Source organism: Ammodytes marinus (genome assembly GCF_949987685.1).
Source record: "Ammodytes marinus genome assembly, chromosome: 14".
Classification (NCBI taxonomy): Eukaryota; Metazoa; Chordata; class Actinopteri; order Uranoscopiformes; family Ammodytidae; genus Ammodytes; species Ammodytes marinus.
The window spans coordinates 28,170,851-28,188,334 of record NC_137218.1 but is presented as its reverse complement, the minus strand read 5'-3'; the positions used below and the strand labels follow the sequence as shown (position 1 = coordinate 28,188,334).

General features: G+C 42.7%; 1 protein-coding gene across 1 annotated transcript in view; it reads right to left on the bottom strand.

Moving 5' to 3' along the window:
• The window catches only part of LOC307261225 (scavenger receptor cysteine-rich type 1 protein M130-like), a gene marked incomplete at its 3' end in the record, with an annotated part of 83,032 nt that extends 65,770 nt beyond the window's left edge, over positions 1-17,262 (bottom strand). Inside the window, exons 1-10 of the mRNA XM_080041716.1 lie at positions 17,133-17,262; positions 12,159-12,243; positions 10,024-10,062; positions 9,367-9,654; positions 4,976-5,281; positions 3,856-4,140; positions 2,997-3,299; positions 2,502-2,783; positions 791-1,102; positions 253-540 (exon numbers count right to left, since the gene is read on the bottom strand). Of these exons, the coding sequence (XP_079897842.1) occupies positions 253-540; positions 791-1,102; positions 2,502-2,783; positions 2,997-3,299; positions 3,856-4,140; positions 4,976-5,281; positions 9,367-9,654; positions 10,024-10,062; positions 12,159-12,213 (2,158 nt within the window). The 5' untranslated portion in view covers positions 12,214-12,243; positions 17,133-17,262. The remainder of the gene's footprint in view (positions 1-252; positions 541-790; positions 1,103-2,501; positions 2,784-2,996; positions 3,300-3,855; positions 4,141-4,975; positions 5,282-9,366; positions 9,655-10,023; positions 10,063-12,158; positions 12,244-17,132) is intronic.
• Between the last annotated feature and the right edge of the window lie 222 nt (positions 17,263-17,484).

The window sequence follows — 17,484 nt, the reverse complement described above, 5'->3', positions numbered from 1 at the left end:
ACTGCATTTATTTGTGTTCTGCAAATATAGATCCCTTGTGATATTGGGCTATACAAATCAAACCGATTTGATTTGATGTGTAACCCCTAAAACGTAAAACTACAAATCAGGCATCAAGGTGTGTTGAAGCACTGACCTTCCAGGAACAAGACTACTTCTTAACCCTTAAGCATGTCATTGTCCTGGATAACTTCAACGCTCAGTCATATAAAAAACATTGACTGGTGATATGATGATATATGGTGGATTTACCTGAGCACATGATCTCCAGGAAAGTGGATGATGAATATGAAGTCGCACAGTCCCTTAGAGCAGATCCGTCTTGAACACATTTGGATCTGACTCTCCACACGGGTCTGACTGAAAGCTCCTTTCTCCATTCTATTGAAACAGCAGAGCCACAGTCCAGCTTTCTGCAGATTAAAGCTGCTTCTTTCAGGGTCCAGTCCTCCTTCCAGTCATTCACTGGTCTCCACTCTCCTTGTTTAATCTCCAGAGTTCCTGAACAACGACTAGATCCTCCCACCAACCTGACAGGCTCTGAACACACACAAGTGAGTCGTCAGCAGAATAACAAAAGTTTACGTTGAATGGAAATGAACCACACTATGACGGAAAATCACAATCAAAATTCATGATCTTAAATTACGCTCTGGCAAGTGTAAATGAGCGCCCATGTGATCTTTAGTAACTACTACCCTTTTGTATTTGAAGGCCACATTAGCTTCCTGTAAATCCTCCCAAAGGGAGAGGTTATCAAGGGAGTGTTGCACTCTAGAATCTTCTCTACCTGAACAGGTGAGTCCAACAGCCTGTCCAGGTGAGCAGGTGTCTCTATCTGATGAGCTTCTACAGTCCAGGAGAGCAGACTCGTTGCCTTCACACTGGAACGCTTTGGTCCACATTGGAGCCTCCACTCCTCCATAGAGCGCCCTCTGGAGGCCTGAAGGAGCCCCACAGCCAAGCTCCCTGCACACCACCTCTGCATCCTGCTGGTCAAAGTCCTCTTCACACACTGAGGACCACCACTGGTTAGACTGGTTAGACTTCAGCTCCAGTCTGCCTGAACACAGGCTGGAACCATTCACCAACCGGACAGAGTCTGGAGAGAGAACGATCAAATTTAGTCACACACTCAAAACAAAACAGTAAAATGCAGAGAAGGACAGAGTCCACTTCAGTAACTATAAGGGTGTATTCACACATGGAAAGTCCGTTAGTTCACTTGCTTTGGTCCAGACCAAATAGAATTTGGATTTTTTTGTTTGGTGTGGTCCACTTTCATATTGCCCCTTTTGCAAGTGAACCAGCATTACGAAGCAAAACCACACGTGATCTAAGGTCATTCATTCATTGGACAGACATTCTGGGGTGGAGAGAAGCAGGAAGAACGAAGTAAAAACTGCGAATTTATCATTGATATAATATGGAGTTAAAAATAATAAAAATGCCTACATCTAGCCTATAAATAAAGAAGAAAAAAATCTAATTATTGTTGTTTCATATGTTTATAATATGTAGCCCTATGACAATGCCACGTTATGTGGCTTCTAGCCTACGATGTGAAACATCATTTTTACTGTATTTTTGCTGCTGGACGCGCGACTCGCGTGAAGAATAGGCTCAAACTGAAACACAGCTGATTAAGCTGTGTATCAGCTGGGTGTCAGTTCGGCGCAGTTCAGCACCAAACTGACACGGGGACAGTATTGACGGTCCCGTTGGGAAGAACAATAAAAACACACACTTCATGCAAAGCGCAGCATGAACCTGTTGGCACTGTAGGCTACGGGAGACGCTCCTCTCCATCTGATCGCTGATCCGCACGCGTCATTATCAAATGTAATATTTTCACTCGGGGCTCCCGGTCAAACCACAACTAATCTTCCTAACAATGGCGACAACAACACTTTCCCATAATGTGAAGCTGATGGCGATTTATTAAAAAAGAAAAGAAAGAAAAGGCGCAGTGCTTCCTGCAATTGGGTCGGATCGAGTCCGGCCAAATTCACACCACAAACGAACTGCAGCAGAGTGCGTTTTGAAGCGCATCGAGACTACCTCTTCAGCTGGGTCTCGGAGCGTTTGTTTGGTCCGCCCCCGAGTGCAATTGCTGTATTCACACCTGTCTGAAAGATGCGCACCGAAGGTGGAAGTGCACCTGAGTTTGTTTCAAACGAACTAAACACAGCATGTGTGAATACACCCTAAGTGTTTTTCTGCCCCAAAATAACCATTTCCTAGTCATAAGAATTTAGTTCTAAGAATGGGCATTCATGCTTCACGCATAGATTTGCTTCAGCTAAATTTTTTCAACTAATACGAAAAACCTTGATTAATGCAAATCTTTGATTGCATGTTTGGTGTGGACGCATAACTAAGATGTCATTGTCCTGGATAACTTTACAGTTCAGTCTAAAGGATACCACTGGCTGTCACTGTGACAGAGAAAGGAACACACTGTAAAAGTTAGTTAGAGATGACATCACTTAGGGACATACCTGAGCAGGTGAGCTCATAGCTGAAGTGAGAAGAATCTGGTTTCACACAATCCCTCAGGGCAAACACAGAGTGAACATATTCAGACGTTGTCGTCCATGCAGATCGGTATGAGGACTCCTCTCTGCTTTCCATTGAAACTACTGATCCACAGCCCAGCTCTCTACAGGCAGCAGCTGCATGTTTAATAGTCCAGTCATAGCTATAAACTGGCCTCCACTCTCCTTGTTTCACCTCTAGCGTTCCATCACAGCGACTGAATCCTCCCACCAACCTGACAGGTTCTGAACAGAAACAACAGAGTCATCAGGGTATTTCACTTCAAGAATGCTAGAATTAGTATGGGTATATTTACCTTTCAAACAGGTGTTTATATATGCTTTACTGTGCTCTAACAGTTGTGAAGCTTGTGCCAGGCTACACTTATTTCTCATGATATAAAGAAGTGGATAAAGTAGAACAGACATGAACCAAATGAGCAACAGCTCCTCTTCTACCTGAACAGGTGAGTCCAACAGCGTGTCCTGGTGAGCAGGTGTCTCTAGCTGATGAGCTTCTACAGTCCATGAGAGCAGACTCGTTGCCTTCACACTGCAACTCTTTGGTCCACATCGGAGCCTCCACTCCTCCATAGAGCGCCCCCTGAAGGCCTGAAGGAGCCCCACAGCCAAGCTCCCTGCACACCACCTCTGCATCCTGCTGGTCAAAGTCCTCTTCACACACTGAGGACCACCACTGGTTAGACTTCAGCTCCAGTCTGCCTGAACACAGGCTGGAACCATTCACCAACCGGACAGAGTCTGGAGAGAGAGAGAGAGAGAGTTAAGTTGCTTTCTTGTATGAACTTATGTGTATGTACTTATACTGAGAGAGTCGGAGTAGAACTGCTGCTCCTTTGGTAGAAAGGAGCCAGTTAAGTGGTTGTGGCGTCTGGTAAGTGTGTCGCTTGGTCGCCTAGGGAGGTGTTTCAGGCACAACCAGCTTGGAGAAGGAAGAACCTGGATGGAAACGCACTTTTGCTTGCTTTATTCACATGACTGTTTTAGAGGTCTTCAGATAATTCGAAGTAGATAGAAACATGGTAAATGGACTCCACTTATTTATCGCTTTTCCCTGGTGTTTCACAAACCGAAAGCGCTTCACATTGTTTCGTACACATTCACCCAATCACACACACATTCATACACCGATAACAGCAGCTACCACGCAGAGTGCAAGCTAACTACTGGGAGCAATTTAGGGTTCAGTGTCTACTGTGGCAGGGAGGCGGGGGATTGAACCACTGACCCTGCAACCCAGTGGATGACCACCCTACCCACTTCACCACAGCCGCCCGTAACATAGTGATGCACTTACCTAAGCAGGTGATCTCCAGGAAAGTAGAAGATGTATATTGTTTGACGCAGTCCCTCAGGGCATAAGCAGAGTCTACACAGTGAGGGCTGAACCTCCACATGCGTGTGTGTAACGACTCATCTCTCCATTTCACTGACAGTGCGGAGCCACAGTCCAGCTCTCTGCAGATAACAGCTGCTTCCTTTGGGGTCCATCTATCGCTACTCACTGGTCTCCACTCGGTTTCATGATTCAACTCCAATGTTCCTGCACATCGACTGGATCCTCCCACCAACCTGACAGGCTCTGAACGGAAACAAAACAGTCATCAGTGAAAGAACAATTATTTTTTTCTTTAAAATATTCTTTTGGGATTTTCAAGCTTTATTTGATAGTAAAGAGATGAAATGGGGAGACAGAGAGAGGGGGGATCACATGCAGTAAAGGTCCACGGTTCGGATTTGAACCCGCGACCACTGCAACAAGGACTGAGTCTATATGGTACGCGCTCTATCAACTACGCCACCAGAGCGGCCCCAAAAGAACAAAGTTTGAGCCTTTTCCATGAGGCAGTTTGAGGGCTGGTGCGAAGCCAGTCACAAATTGCAAACCAGTTCTGTGTGTTTCCACTGCAGAAGAATCGTCTCTCTGCAGGAAAACTGGTTTCAGAGCAAGAACTAAGAAGCGCTTACGTCAGCAGGTAGGGGGGGTTATAGTTTGACCAACCAGACAAACTATAACTTTGGGACCCACATCTTCATGCATTCATGCTGGCAAAAGCCGGATGCCAAAAGTATTGTTTTTGGGTTGTCCGTCCGTGCGGGCCATTCTTGTGAAAATAATATCTAATGAACAGTTTGAGGGATATTCTTCAAACTTTGCACTAATGTCCACTCTGACTCAAAAATTAACTGAATATATTTTGGAGGTCTAAGGTCATAGGTTATTGTGACCTTCCATACGGTTAGGTTGCAATGACCTTGTACCATATTGTTCCTTCTGAGGAGCTTTACCTTTTTAAATGCATTGCCTACCACCACTGGACTTTCAGAGTATAGCAATTGTTTACCTCACGGAGGCATCTTACCACCAAGCGTTATTTATACATAAAGTCAAATCAGAGCTTTAGCTCCTCTTCTACCTGAACAGGTGAGTCCAACAGCGTGTCCCGGTGAGCAGGTGTCTCTATCTGAAGATGAGCTTCTACAGTCCAGGAGAGCAGACTCGTTGCCTTCACAATGGAACTCTTTGGTCCACATTGGAGCCTCCACTCCTCCATAGAGCGCCCCATGAAGGCCTGAAGGAGCCCCACAGCCAAGCTCCCTGCACACCACCTCTGCATCCTGCTGGTCAAAGTCCTCTTCACACACTGAGGACCACCACTGGTTAGACTTCAGCTCCAGTCTGCCTGAACACAGGCTGGAACCATTCACCAACCGGACAGAGTCTGGAGAGAGAGAGAGAGAGAGACAGACAGAGAGAGAGGGGGGGGAGAGAGGGAGAGGGCAGAAACTCAGAACAAAACAGTGAAACACAAAGAAAGACATAGTCTAAATTAGGTCCGGGCGATATATCGAATATATGCGATGTATCGCGAGATGTGCACCCCGGGATGTATAAAATGACCCTATCGCGACCATCGAATACAAACTGGCACATAATGTGTTTTTTTTAGCCGCCGCCGCCACCGGCAAACTCGCTGGTGTTCGCTTCTCTTGCTCTTTCCTGTGGCTCTCTGCCTCACAGACTCACATGCATTGGCAGCTCACTCCCCCCTCCCAACCAGAGTCTCCTGGGCGCGCACCTGTGACGTAGTCTGCAGTGCGCCCTGTGTGTGTTTACTTTTATCGCCATGTGAAAACAACGAGAGGGGGAGAAAAAAAGACGAGGGCTCTTGTGCTCTTATGACAGCCGAACGAGCGGGTGGAGGGGGCGCGAAAGACAGCGATGGTGGCCGTCGTTCATAGCATGGACCTTTTTTGTAGGTCCATGCTTTATGAGAAGAAGGCTACACAGGCAAACGACCGGGGGAGGCGGCCGCTGTACACAGCACAGCCTGCCCTGGTCCTTATTAGAGGAAGGCTAGTGGCTACACATGCGAAAGAACGGGGGAGGCGGGCGCTTGACAGCATAAGCGGCTGCTGTACAGAGCCTGGTCCTTATGAGAGGAAGGCGAACGAGCGCCGGGGGGCGGATTACTCCGACTTCACGGAGAGTTTTTGGTCCAACGTCACACAACCACGGTATCACATTTATTACGGGCAGCCTCTTATAATAGGTCCATGTCAGCACCAAGGGAGGTGCACACCGTTTATCAACTAAAAGTCTATGTAAAGTAGGCTACATTGGCGAGTATTTTTTATAAAATAAAACATAGTGTTTTAGTGAAAATGCAGGAGGGCTAATTAAACAATAAGGCAGGTAACAGAGGGACGATGAGCCACCTGCTGTTGGGCGCTCGCATGAATCTCTCTCTCTCGGACTAACAGGCAGAAAACAAAACTTAACTTGTACATTATAGACTGGGAGCAACTGCTCTTAAAGCGACAGTAACCATTATAAATGTTAGAGCCTTTTATACACATAGACTACTATTATGGAGAAAAACCTGTTCTGCATTTAAAGTGTGGCTGCTATCTTCAGGGGGTTAGTGGTGATAAACAATTAGTAAGTGGTTGTAATGAGTCATAATTAGTGTTCTCAGTTTACAGCTTAACAGATGATGGAAAAAACTGTTTCCAAATAAAATAATGCTGGATCCATTGTATGGGAGTGGAAGGATGTGGAATAATCAATACAATGTACAAACGCTTTGCCATGTGCAAGTTTCAAATTGTTCCAATAGAAAGCACTAAAGAATATAAACAAGATGTTGTTTCATGTAGCCTGATGCATCGTTAGTGCAGACACATTTTGCAGGACAATTTAAATCATATTACTGGTGTGATGTTATGCAAAAAATAATTAAATTGAGCATTTAGGATGTGCCATAGAGGAGATTTGAAATATATCAAGATATATATTGTGTATCGAGATATAGTAAAAAAAATATCGAGATATTGATTTTAGCCCATATCGCCCAGCCCTCGTCTAAATAACATTAAGTGTTTTTTGGAATACAGGAAACATTTCATAGTTCTAGAAACTTAGTTGGAAGAAACTCCTGTAAACGTGAACTATTATAGTTCTTATAAGGCAAGATAATTTCTATAGCACAATTCAGACACAAGGCCATTCAAAGTGCTTTACTGGGTAATGAAACTCATCAAGATTAAAATACATAAATTATTATAGAATATACATTAGAAAAGTGAAGAAAAAAAAATATATATAGGGGAGAACGGGGTAATCTGAGCCACTTTTTACATTTGCTCCCCTCTAAGCGAGCTAAAATGATTTATCACTCAAATTTACACATTTCCCATTAATTCAGGATGTTTCCTAGAAATGGGCATTAGCAGAATTTTTTCAAGATAAAGTGCAGTGAAAATATGATTGTTTTAAAAAAAGTTGTCATGTGGGGTGAACTGAGACAGACCAGAAAAATCAAGGGGGTAAACTGATCCACTTACTTTTTCCACTCTGAAACTACCATAACAACACATATTGTTACAACAGTTATAATCCTGAAAGCTAGCCACACATTCCAGAACTAATGTTGGACTCGTAAAAGAATGATTTCTTTGGGTTTCTTGGGGTTTGGTCAATTAAGCAAAGCAAATTTTCTAAACACTTGAAAGTCATTCAAAAGGTTTTAATAAGATTCAAATGAAAGATAGAAGTAGTTAGATAAGAACACAGTCTGGGGGTCAGAACACAGGACCCTTAGAGCCAACTTGTGTCTGGGGGTCAAAGCATAGGAAAATCAGAACCAGCGAGAACAGCCTGGGACTCAGAACACAGGAGAAGACCCAACTGGATTATAACATCAGCCTGTCATACTCTACAACTAGGCCTACTCTACATTCCAGCCCTGAAGGTTACAGGGAAAGATGAGAAGGTGCTCTTTCCGTGTGGTTGCCCCAGGTCGTCTTCCTTGGCATGATGGCTTTTCTACAATGTGTATGACATTGTTCTGTAATATTACATTAAAATATGTTTAAGACTAAACTTAACTTGTGCCTCATGGGTGGGGAAAGTGAGACAGTGCCTCACTTTCCCCCACAGCATTTGGCTCACTTTCCCCCACCACCACAATTTGAGAAAAAACGACCTCTCTTAGCATTTCAGGCTAATCTTTAGCTAATATCATCACATGGTTTTTAAATGTTGGTAGTTCATCAACACGTATGATAGAAGTTTTTCTACGTGAGCACATTTGCTTTGGCACAACAGTTGATTAAGTTGACAGCAAGAAAATGTACTTTTACATGCAAAATACCTATTTTGGTGAAAAAAACATGCTTACCATAGCACCATGAGGTCCTCTCTTTCAGGACCATGGGGAAATGAGAGGGGCTTGAAAAGATATATCTCACATGACCAAAAATGTTTTCCGTTGCCTAGATACAGGGGGTGGCTCACATTACCCGATGCCTCAGATTCCCCCGTTCTCCCCTATATACAGAAATAAAACAATTAAATAACATAAAAATTACAGAACTACATTTGCAGCTGGATGGCTTAGTACGTACACTCTGGTACAGGAATCTAGGGTTTAAATCCCGGAGTAAGTCCAGGTCCATAGGCAACATCATTTACCAACTGTTGCAAAAAGTTGTCACCTCTGATCTTGCCTTTTCCTCAATATTCCAGCTGAATAGTTTAAATTTGCCTGTCTTCTTTTCAGGTCCGTTATAACCATAAAACCACAACTGTTTGTGTCATGGCTTTCAAACATAAAACAATGTAAAGCCTATAAACGCCTCGGGACGGACTAGTCTACACATTGCAGCATCACTTACTTGTTTTGATTGAAGATGGGCAGGTTGTAGTGTGACTTCATGAATTAATAAACGAATGAACGTGTGTGTGTGTTGCGAGTGTATGCGGTATCAAAGTAATCAAACAAACAAACTCAAAGCCAATGCATGCATCCAAAACTGTTTTTTTTTAAAGATATTTTTTAGGCATTTTTATGCTTTATTGATAGTGCAGAGACTGAGGTGAAATGGGGCAAAGAGGGGAGTGACATGCAGAGAACGACCGCGGGCGGGAATCGAACCCGGGTCTGCTGCTAGGCCCGCCCCGTGGGGGACGCCCTAGCAACTGAGCTAAGGGCGCCCCCATGCATCCAAAACTGTTAGTTCAAAACCAAATAAACAAATCAAAACCAGCGTCACTTATTCGCTTTCTTTTCGTTTCAAAACTGATGCGTTAATACTGAGTGGTACCGAGCGGTTGAAAACTATTTCTGTTGGCGTCTCATGTGTGTGCCTTGCGCACCTGTGGTAGATTACTTATTATGGCACGGGACACACAGTGATTGCGTCACCGCTCAAGAACCACACAAGTGCGACGCTGGCAGTTCTCTTAATCAAATGCTCCAACTGTTTGAAAACACCTATTACTGTCAGAGATGGTGGCCCCTACCTGAGCATGTGATGTCCAGACTGATAGTGTAGAGACTTGGCCTCACACATTCCTTTAGATCAGGTCCAGACCACTCACAGTCGGAGCTGATCCTCCACATGTAGTATCTATGCGACGAAGCCTTTGTCTCTCCCGCTGAGAGAGCAGAGCCACAGTCCAGCGCTCTACAAACCACCGATGCTTTCTTTAAGGTGAACTGAGAGCCTTGAACTGGTCTCCATTCTCCCTCATAGTTCATCTCAAGAGATCCAGAACATCGACTCGAACCTTCCACCAATCGGAACGTCTCTGAATGTAAACAAAAGAGTCATCAGCAAAACAAGAAATTTTAATTTTTTCATTGAACTTTTATTTATACTCAAGAGATCAATTGAGGTGTGTGTGTGTGTGTGTGTGTGTGACTGACCCTCATTTACAATGATGTTGAGTCAAATAAATGCAAAGCAAAAACAACACACAATATACAATTCAAATACATCAAATACACAATAACTGATAAAGAGAAAAAAAATATTTAAACATTTGGACAGTGATATAATTTATTATAAAACTACTTTTTCATGTTGTTTAAGTTGCTTTATTTGTCAATTAACACAAGGCAGAGTACACTCACACAAGGCTATGTTATTCTCCATTTATAATTTAGGGTCTACATACCGTTGTGATTGTGGATTTCTTCTGCCCCGAACCCTGAGTCTGCAAATGAGAAAATGACTGGCATCAAATTAAGAGCCTTACTGGTGTGACAGCCCAACTTGTGAACCTTCTGAGAACCAGTTCGCATTCAATGGGGTAGAGAATAAATGCAAGGAAAATCTTCTTATTGTAAGAGTAGCTATATAGTTTTTTTTATGTTTATTGATGTTTTTTGGTTGTTTTTTTACAACTTACACAAACAGACATTTGCACCATCTTATTAAGAATACAAATTAAGTAATTACTTAAATATGAAGTGATAATAAAATATATAGGGGAGAACGGGGTAATCTGAGCCACTTTTTACATTTGCTTCCCTCTAAGCGAGCTAAAATAATTTATCACTCAAATTTACACATTTCCCATTAATTCAGGATGTTTCCTAGACATTGGCATTAGCAGAATTTGTTCAACACAAATGGCAGTGAAAATATGATAGTTTTAAAAAAAGTTGTCATGTGGCTCATTTTACCCCAGCTGTGGGGTAAACTTAGCCTGGTCCAACCAGACCATCGTACTTCATTTCATTTGTATAGAAGGTCTGGTTGTGCTGTAATTGACAAACGTTCACTCACTTGGAGGCGGGTGTCTGTCGAAGTTTAAAACTATTGGATCTGCCCAGTGCCACTCTGGATTAGCCAACCAATCGCATCACGTTTGGTCGTCACGTGTGTCATGAGCCGGCTTCTGAACTCGGAACTACCAAGTCGGAAATCTCCTTCTTCCGAGTATAAAGGAACGCAGCATTCAACTGAAACTGGAGCGCGACTTCGACGTCATCGTTCTCAGCCACTCGCTCTGTTCGCTGATTGGACGATTGTAGATTCTCCGGAGAACTGGGAAAATGCACTGTACACCCAGACTGACTACTGAAGGGAAATTGAAATTTGGCCGGAAGTAGGCGGGCGGGCGGAGCCAGGCTAGGGTAAACTGAGACAGACCAGAAAAATCAAGGGGGTAAAGTGAACCAGCTAGGGGTAAACTGATCCACTTACTTTGTTCACTCTGAAACTACCATAACAACACATATTGTAACAGTTAGAAACCTGAAAGCTAGCCACACATTCCAGAACTAATGTCGGACTAGTAAAATAATGATGGGGTTTGGTCAATTAAGCAAAGCAAATTTTCACTTGAAATTAACTCTGAACAAAATCAAATACAACATATTATAATTCAAAATGTTTTAATAAGATTCAAATGAAAGATAGAACCAGTTAGATTAGAACACAGTCTGGGGGTCAGAACACAGGACCCTTAGAGCCAGCTTGTGTCTGGGGGTCAAAGCATAGGAAAATCAGAACCAGCAAGAACAGCCTGGGACTCAGAACACAGGAGAAGACCCAACTGGATAATAACATCAGCCTGTCATACTCTACAACAACTAGGCCTACTCTAAATTCCAGCCCTGAAGGTTACAGGGAAAGATGAGAAGGTGCTCTTTCCGTGTGGTTGCCCCGGGTCGTCTTCCTGGTGTATTTCCTTGGCATGATGGCTTTTCTACAATGTGTATGACATTAAAATAAAACATATGTTATGTAATATTACATTAGAATATGTTTAAGACTAAACTTAACTTGTGCCTCATGGTGGGGGAAAGTGAGACAGTGTCTCACTTTCCCCCACAGCATTTGACTCACTTTCCCCCACCACCACAATTTGAGAAAAAACTACCTCTCTTAGCATTTCAGGCTAATCTTTAGCTAATATCATCACATGGTTTTTATATGTTGGTGGTTCATCAACACGTATGATAAAAGTTTTTCTACGTGAATACATTTGCTTTGGCACAACAGTTGATTAAGTTGACAGCAAGAAAATGTACTTTTACATGCAAAATACCTATTTTGGTGAAAAAAACATGCTTACCACAGCACCATGAGGTCCTCTCTTTCAGGGCCATGGGGACATGAGAGGGGCTTGAAAACATATATCTCACATGACCACAAATGTTTTCCATTGCCTAGATACAGGGGGTGGTTCATTACCCGATGCCTCAGATTCCCCCGTTCTCCCCTATTATGATTTTTTTTTAAATAAAGAAAAAAGGCAAAGTTATCTTGAAGAGTAAGTAGTTTTGGTCTTTCAGTTCCTACCCGAGTTCCACAGCAACAACAACAGAACCATCAGTGTGTGAACCATGTCCAGCATCTTCAGAACCAGGTCAAAACTTTCACTGGGCTGTGAATCAGAGAAGGTAGGAACAGACACATAATGGATACTGCAACATCCAGATACTTTCAAGCAGTGGTTACGGCCTCCACACACATCCTGCGTCTACCTCTGGAGCGCGTCGCCTTACCTTACTGCTGCGTCTCTCGGACTTTTCTCGGACACACATGGAACGTCTCAGCAGCAGCTGCTGCTGCAGCGCTGCTTCTAAAAGCCCTATCTTTCTACATAGAGTTTTCATAGATAATTCCCATTAAAAATGAAGTTCTTTCGTGTCATTTATGATGCATATGATTTATATTGAGTCTAATATTGAGTCTGGACAGTAATCCGTGCGCCCCATTGCCTTTTTCTTTTTTTGAATTTTCGCTTGGAAGTCTTATTTTGAAAGGGACACACCAGGAAATGGTGAAACTACAGCGAAAGCTGCCTGTATGAAGTCAATATGACTCGCAGCAGAGTATTTCTCTATCAGTTAAAGCAGAGAGACCCGAGAGAGACGCGCGGCTCTCAGAAAAAAATAGGCGAGCCTCCTGAGGTAAAGGGGAGCGTCACTGCAGACGTGCCTCCGACGTGCATCAGCAGTGCGTCTGAGGTTGGTTACACGGTTAGTGACAAAAAGTAAGACACAGACGCGAGGTAGACGCGCAGTTGAGGTAGGATGTGTGTGGAGGCCGTTAGACTTAAAGCTCCCATATTATCCAAAATGCACTTTTTCGATGTTTTTGAATATAAATATGGTTGCACGGTGTGCCTAGAGACTGCCAAAGTATCAAAAAAAAGAAAACTCTCCTTTTCTCACTCTCCCCCTTTCTTAAATCCCCCACCCCTCCCCCCAATGTACTCCGTTTAGAATTCTTCTCGAGATGTCGTCATAGCGAGAAGAAGCCACTTCCCCCCACATTAGTAACCAGAAACTTCCACCGTGCAGTAGTCTATGATAACCCCACCCCCCTATTTCTTATTGGTCCACGGCCCCGAGATCCTCTGGAAAAATATTCCTTCACCTCCATCTTGTTTTCCCCGCTAAGCAACAAGATGCCTGTAGTACAGCAAATCATGCTAAATGTTGCATAAACCAACACAGTAGCCTTTTGCTCATAATCCACTAATTTATCTTAACCACAGCAGTCTATTAATGCCTCGGTTTTAATAACACAACGGATAGGAAGCTACTTGTGCTTTTTTTCAAACGGTGAAACTAAAATAAATGTTTTTATTGGGATTTTTGCATGACTGTGTATAGCTATTAGCTTTGGGACAAGCATCCAGCTTTTGCTCATAATAACCTATTCATATTCCCCACACCAGTCTGGCAATGCCTCGTTTTTAGCAAGACAAAGCATTGGAAGGTAGTAGTGTAGTCGTCAAACTTCGAAACTAATTTTTTCACTGATTTTAGTGATATTTTTAGCCGCTAGCTCCCATGCTAGCTTTGGGAAAAGCATCGATCTTTTTCTCATAATAAACTATTTATATTCCCCACAGCAGTCTGACTGCCTCGTTTCTAGCAAGACAAAGCATTGGAAGGTAATAGTATAGAAGTCAAACTATGAAACAAATTTTTTTCACTGATTTAAGTGTTATTTTTAACCGTTAGCCCCCGAGTAGCTTCGCAGTAGCCCCCATCTTTTGCTGCATTTTTATTGTGAACATACCATTTCCATTAGCTTGTGGCTGTCAGTGCATCTGTATGAACATACTGTAGTCTTTCATGTAGACAAGGATCGGTCATGTCAAACTGTTCAAAGTGCGGCTGAGCTCCTGCGTTACTAGCACTAGACATGGTTCTTCTCACGGGTAAAACTAACCGTGGTGGCACAGCAAGCTATGGACCTATGGACAGAGGCGGGTGAGGCCAATGGCTTCGCTTCCGGACAGGGGCGGGGGGAGCTCATAGATTGTATATAAAACGAGGGGAGCTGCAGCTCGGTTTAAAAAATAGGCCATTGTGAGATTAGCTGAAAATCAGGGTATAGAGGCATACTACAATAAATTATCTGATTGATGTTTTTTTCAGCAAACAACAAAAGAAAAACGTATTAGGGACCTCTAAGACCATATAATATTGACAGAAAAGTGTATAATATGAGACCTTTAACAATAGTTTTTTCCCCTTGTGCCATCAGGTCCTTGAACTCATAAAATGTGTGTGTGCATTGATGGCTAACTGTATACTGTATATATTGTTATTTCTCTCCTTTTATACTATGCTATATTTAATTAATTAACTTATTCCTGTCTTACTAGTTTACCGTTTTCTTTTTAATATTTATTATGCACTGGCTGAAGAAACACTGTAATTTCATTGGATACCTGATATGCAATGACAATAAACATTATATTCTATTCCCCAGTGGGTCGTGGTTTGGGTGTGGGAGATTCACGATTTTTACGATAAAGTATCTCTTTCTCTCTATCTATCCGCTGACGGACTCCTACTCCTCCTTGAATCCACGATTTCTCAGTAAGCGATAGTGTACTTTTAGCTAGGTTCCTGTCAGTGACTCCAGATAGCAGTCCCCTCCCTCGTCCCTACGTCACCACCACATGAACACATAGCCGTCTTCATCAGATAGTGCCGCGATGGAGAGCAGCGAGTCATCGTTAACTGGCACAGAGACCCGCCTCTTTATAGCGCTCTGCCTCCTGATTGGATAAAAACGAGCGGGCTACTCAAAGGTTTAACTGGCAATTACTGCAAAGCTGAATGACTGGGAGACCTGTGTAATGAACTGTGCATACTGTTTAAGTGATTGCTGTATGAATATAGAGAAATGTTACATGTACAGTCCCCTCCATAATTATCGGAACAGTGAGGCCAATTCCTTTATTTTTGCTGCAGACTGGAAACATTTGGGTTTGACACCAAAAGATGAATATGAGACAATAGCTCAACATTTCAGCTTTCATTTCCAGGTATTTACATCTGGATCTGATACACAACTTAGAAGATAGCATTATTTGAAAAGGAACACCACATTTTTAGGCGAGCAGAAGTATTGGAACAGATAGACTTTAAATAAATTAAAGTGAATAAAACGTAATATTCTGAGGCAAATCCTTTGCTTGCAATAACTGCATCAAGCCTGTGACCCATTGACATCACACAACTTTTGCATTCTTCTTTTATGATGCTTTTCCAGGCTTTCACCGCAGCCTCTTTCAGTTGCTGTTTGTGTAAGGGGGTAACTCTCTTAAGTCTCCTCTTTGGCAGGTAAAATGCATGCTCTATAGCAGGGGTGTCAAACTCATTTTCACAAAGGGCCGAATTACGACATGATAATCACACGAAGGGCCAGACATGTCGCTTACTGACATGCCTTCTTTTTAATCCTAAAATCAAACAACATCTAGGTATATAACCTGCGTACATACGAGGCATAGGCTAGATTTTGTTTACATATTTTGGGGGACAAATTATATGTGGGAGGTATGGGGGTGCTCCCCCAGAAATTTTTGTGCGACAAACACTTAATTTCCTGTATTCTGGTGGATTTTTCTGTTTTGGTTTTCTGTGCCTTTTCTGCGTCAATTTATTGTGGAAATGTCTTTATTTTTGTAAAGGAAAAGACAACATTCAGGTTCCTGGTGAAACAATTATAAAGGACTATAATGCAGTAAGGCTCTCAGGCATTCTGGATTGAGCCACAATATGTTTTCTCTTGGATTTTTCAAAACTTTCTGCACATTCAAAACATATCACGTTTTTTTTATAGGAATCATGACCCAGCACCAGTGTTAACTATTTATGTCACTTTACATTGGTAATGAAATGCAAAGCCACCATTGGAAACAGAAGGGGTGGGCTATCAGCGGGTATCTAACGTTAGTTAGTGAGCTATATTGTAACTTCAGGCTAAAGTTAGAAACCAGATAATGTTAGCATTCATCCTTAGACAGTTGACACAATCAATCATCATATTAGCATGCTATTTAGCCCCATAGATTGGCCTATTTACAGCCATTAGAAAACTGACATCTTTTCTTCAATGCAAGTTCATCAATTCATGGCTTAAAATCCTGAGCTGTGGAACTTTCAGCAGACATTCCTAGTGGTAAGCTATGCGAGTGTCCTAACGGTTGGGAGCGTGTGCGACGTGCCAATATGGCACAGGCTCCGCATGAAAAAAAAAAAAAAATCATGATATTTATTTATTTATTTTTCGCGGGCCAAATTGAATGGATTTGCCGAATTGGTTCGCGGGCCAGATTAAATATTGAAACGGGCCAGATTTGGCCCGCGGGCCAGAGTTTGACACCCCTGCTCTATAGGGTTCAAGTCTGGAGATTGACTTGGCCAGTCTAAAACCTTCCACTTTGTGCCCCTGATTAACTCCTTTGTTGTGTTTTGGGTCATTATCTTGCTGCATGATGGAGGATCTTCCAATCAGTTTGGTTGCATCTTTCCTTATATTGGCAGACAAAATGTTTCTGTAGATTTAGAGTTAATTTTGCTGTTGCCATCATGTGTCACATCATCAATGAAGAATAATGAGCCCGTCCCAGAAGAAGCCATGCAAGCCCAAGCTATGACATTGCCTCCACCGTGTTGCACAGATGAGCTTGTATGTTTGGTATCATGAGCAATTGGCGTCACTGTTCCGATACTTATGGAGGGGACTGTATATTAACAGAAAAATATCACTTACTTCTCCTTTATCCACTTGTTCCTAGTTAACCAAACTAGATTCCTCTCTAGTGAAGCTTGGTAGCTTACAAAGCTATATTCTCCTTCCAGTAGCTTCCCCAACAACTGGCGTTTAGTTACAGAGACGTTCTGTTGTTGTATAATCTAAATAAAGTTTGGTTTGAATCACAGCCGCACCCAAAGAATAGAACACAGATTGAAGATCAAAACTCAGCGCCAACAGTTCACTCACTGAAGTCACACTTACCCGTGTCTGTCAGTGTGTGTGCTCTTGTAGCAGTGAGGTCACAATAACTTTTGACCCTCAGCAGAAAAAGCCCGTCTTTCTCTGCAGCACACTCTCCCTCTCTCGACAGCATACACACACACACACCCACACTCCCTTTCTCGACAGCACACTCACTCTCCCTTTCTCGACAGCACACACTCACTCTCCCTTTCTCTGCGGCATACACACACACACACACACACTCACTCTGCTCTCCAGAAAGTTTTCTTGGTGAGGTTTTTTTCTTTTGTTATGAAAGAGTCACGTGACTTCTACTTGGAACAAAACATAAACAAAAGCACATGTTGGATGCAGATCTACGGCTGTGTAA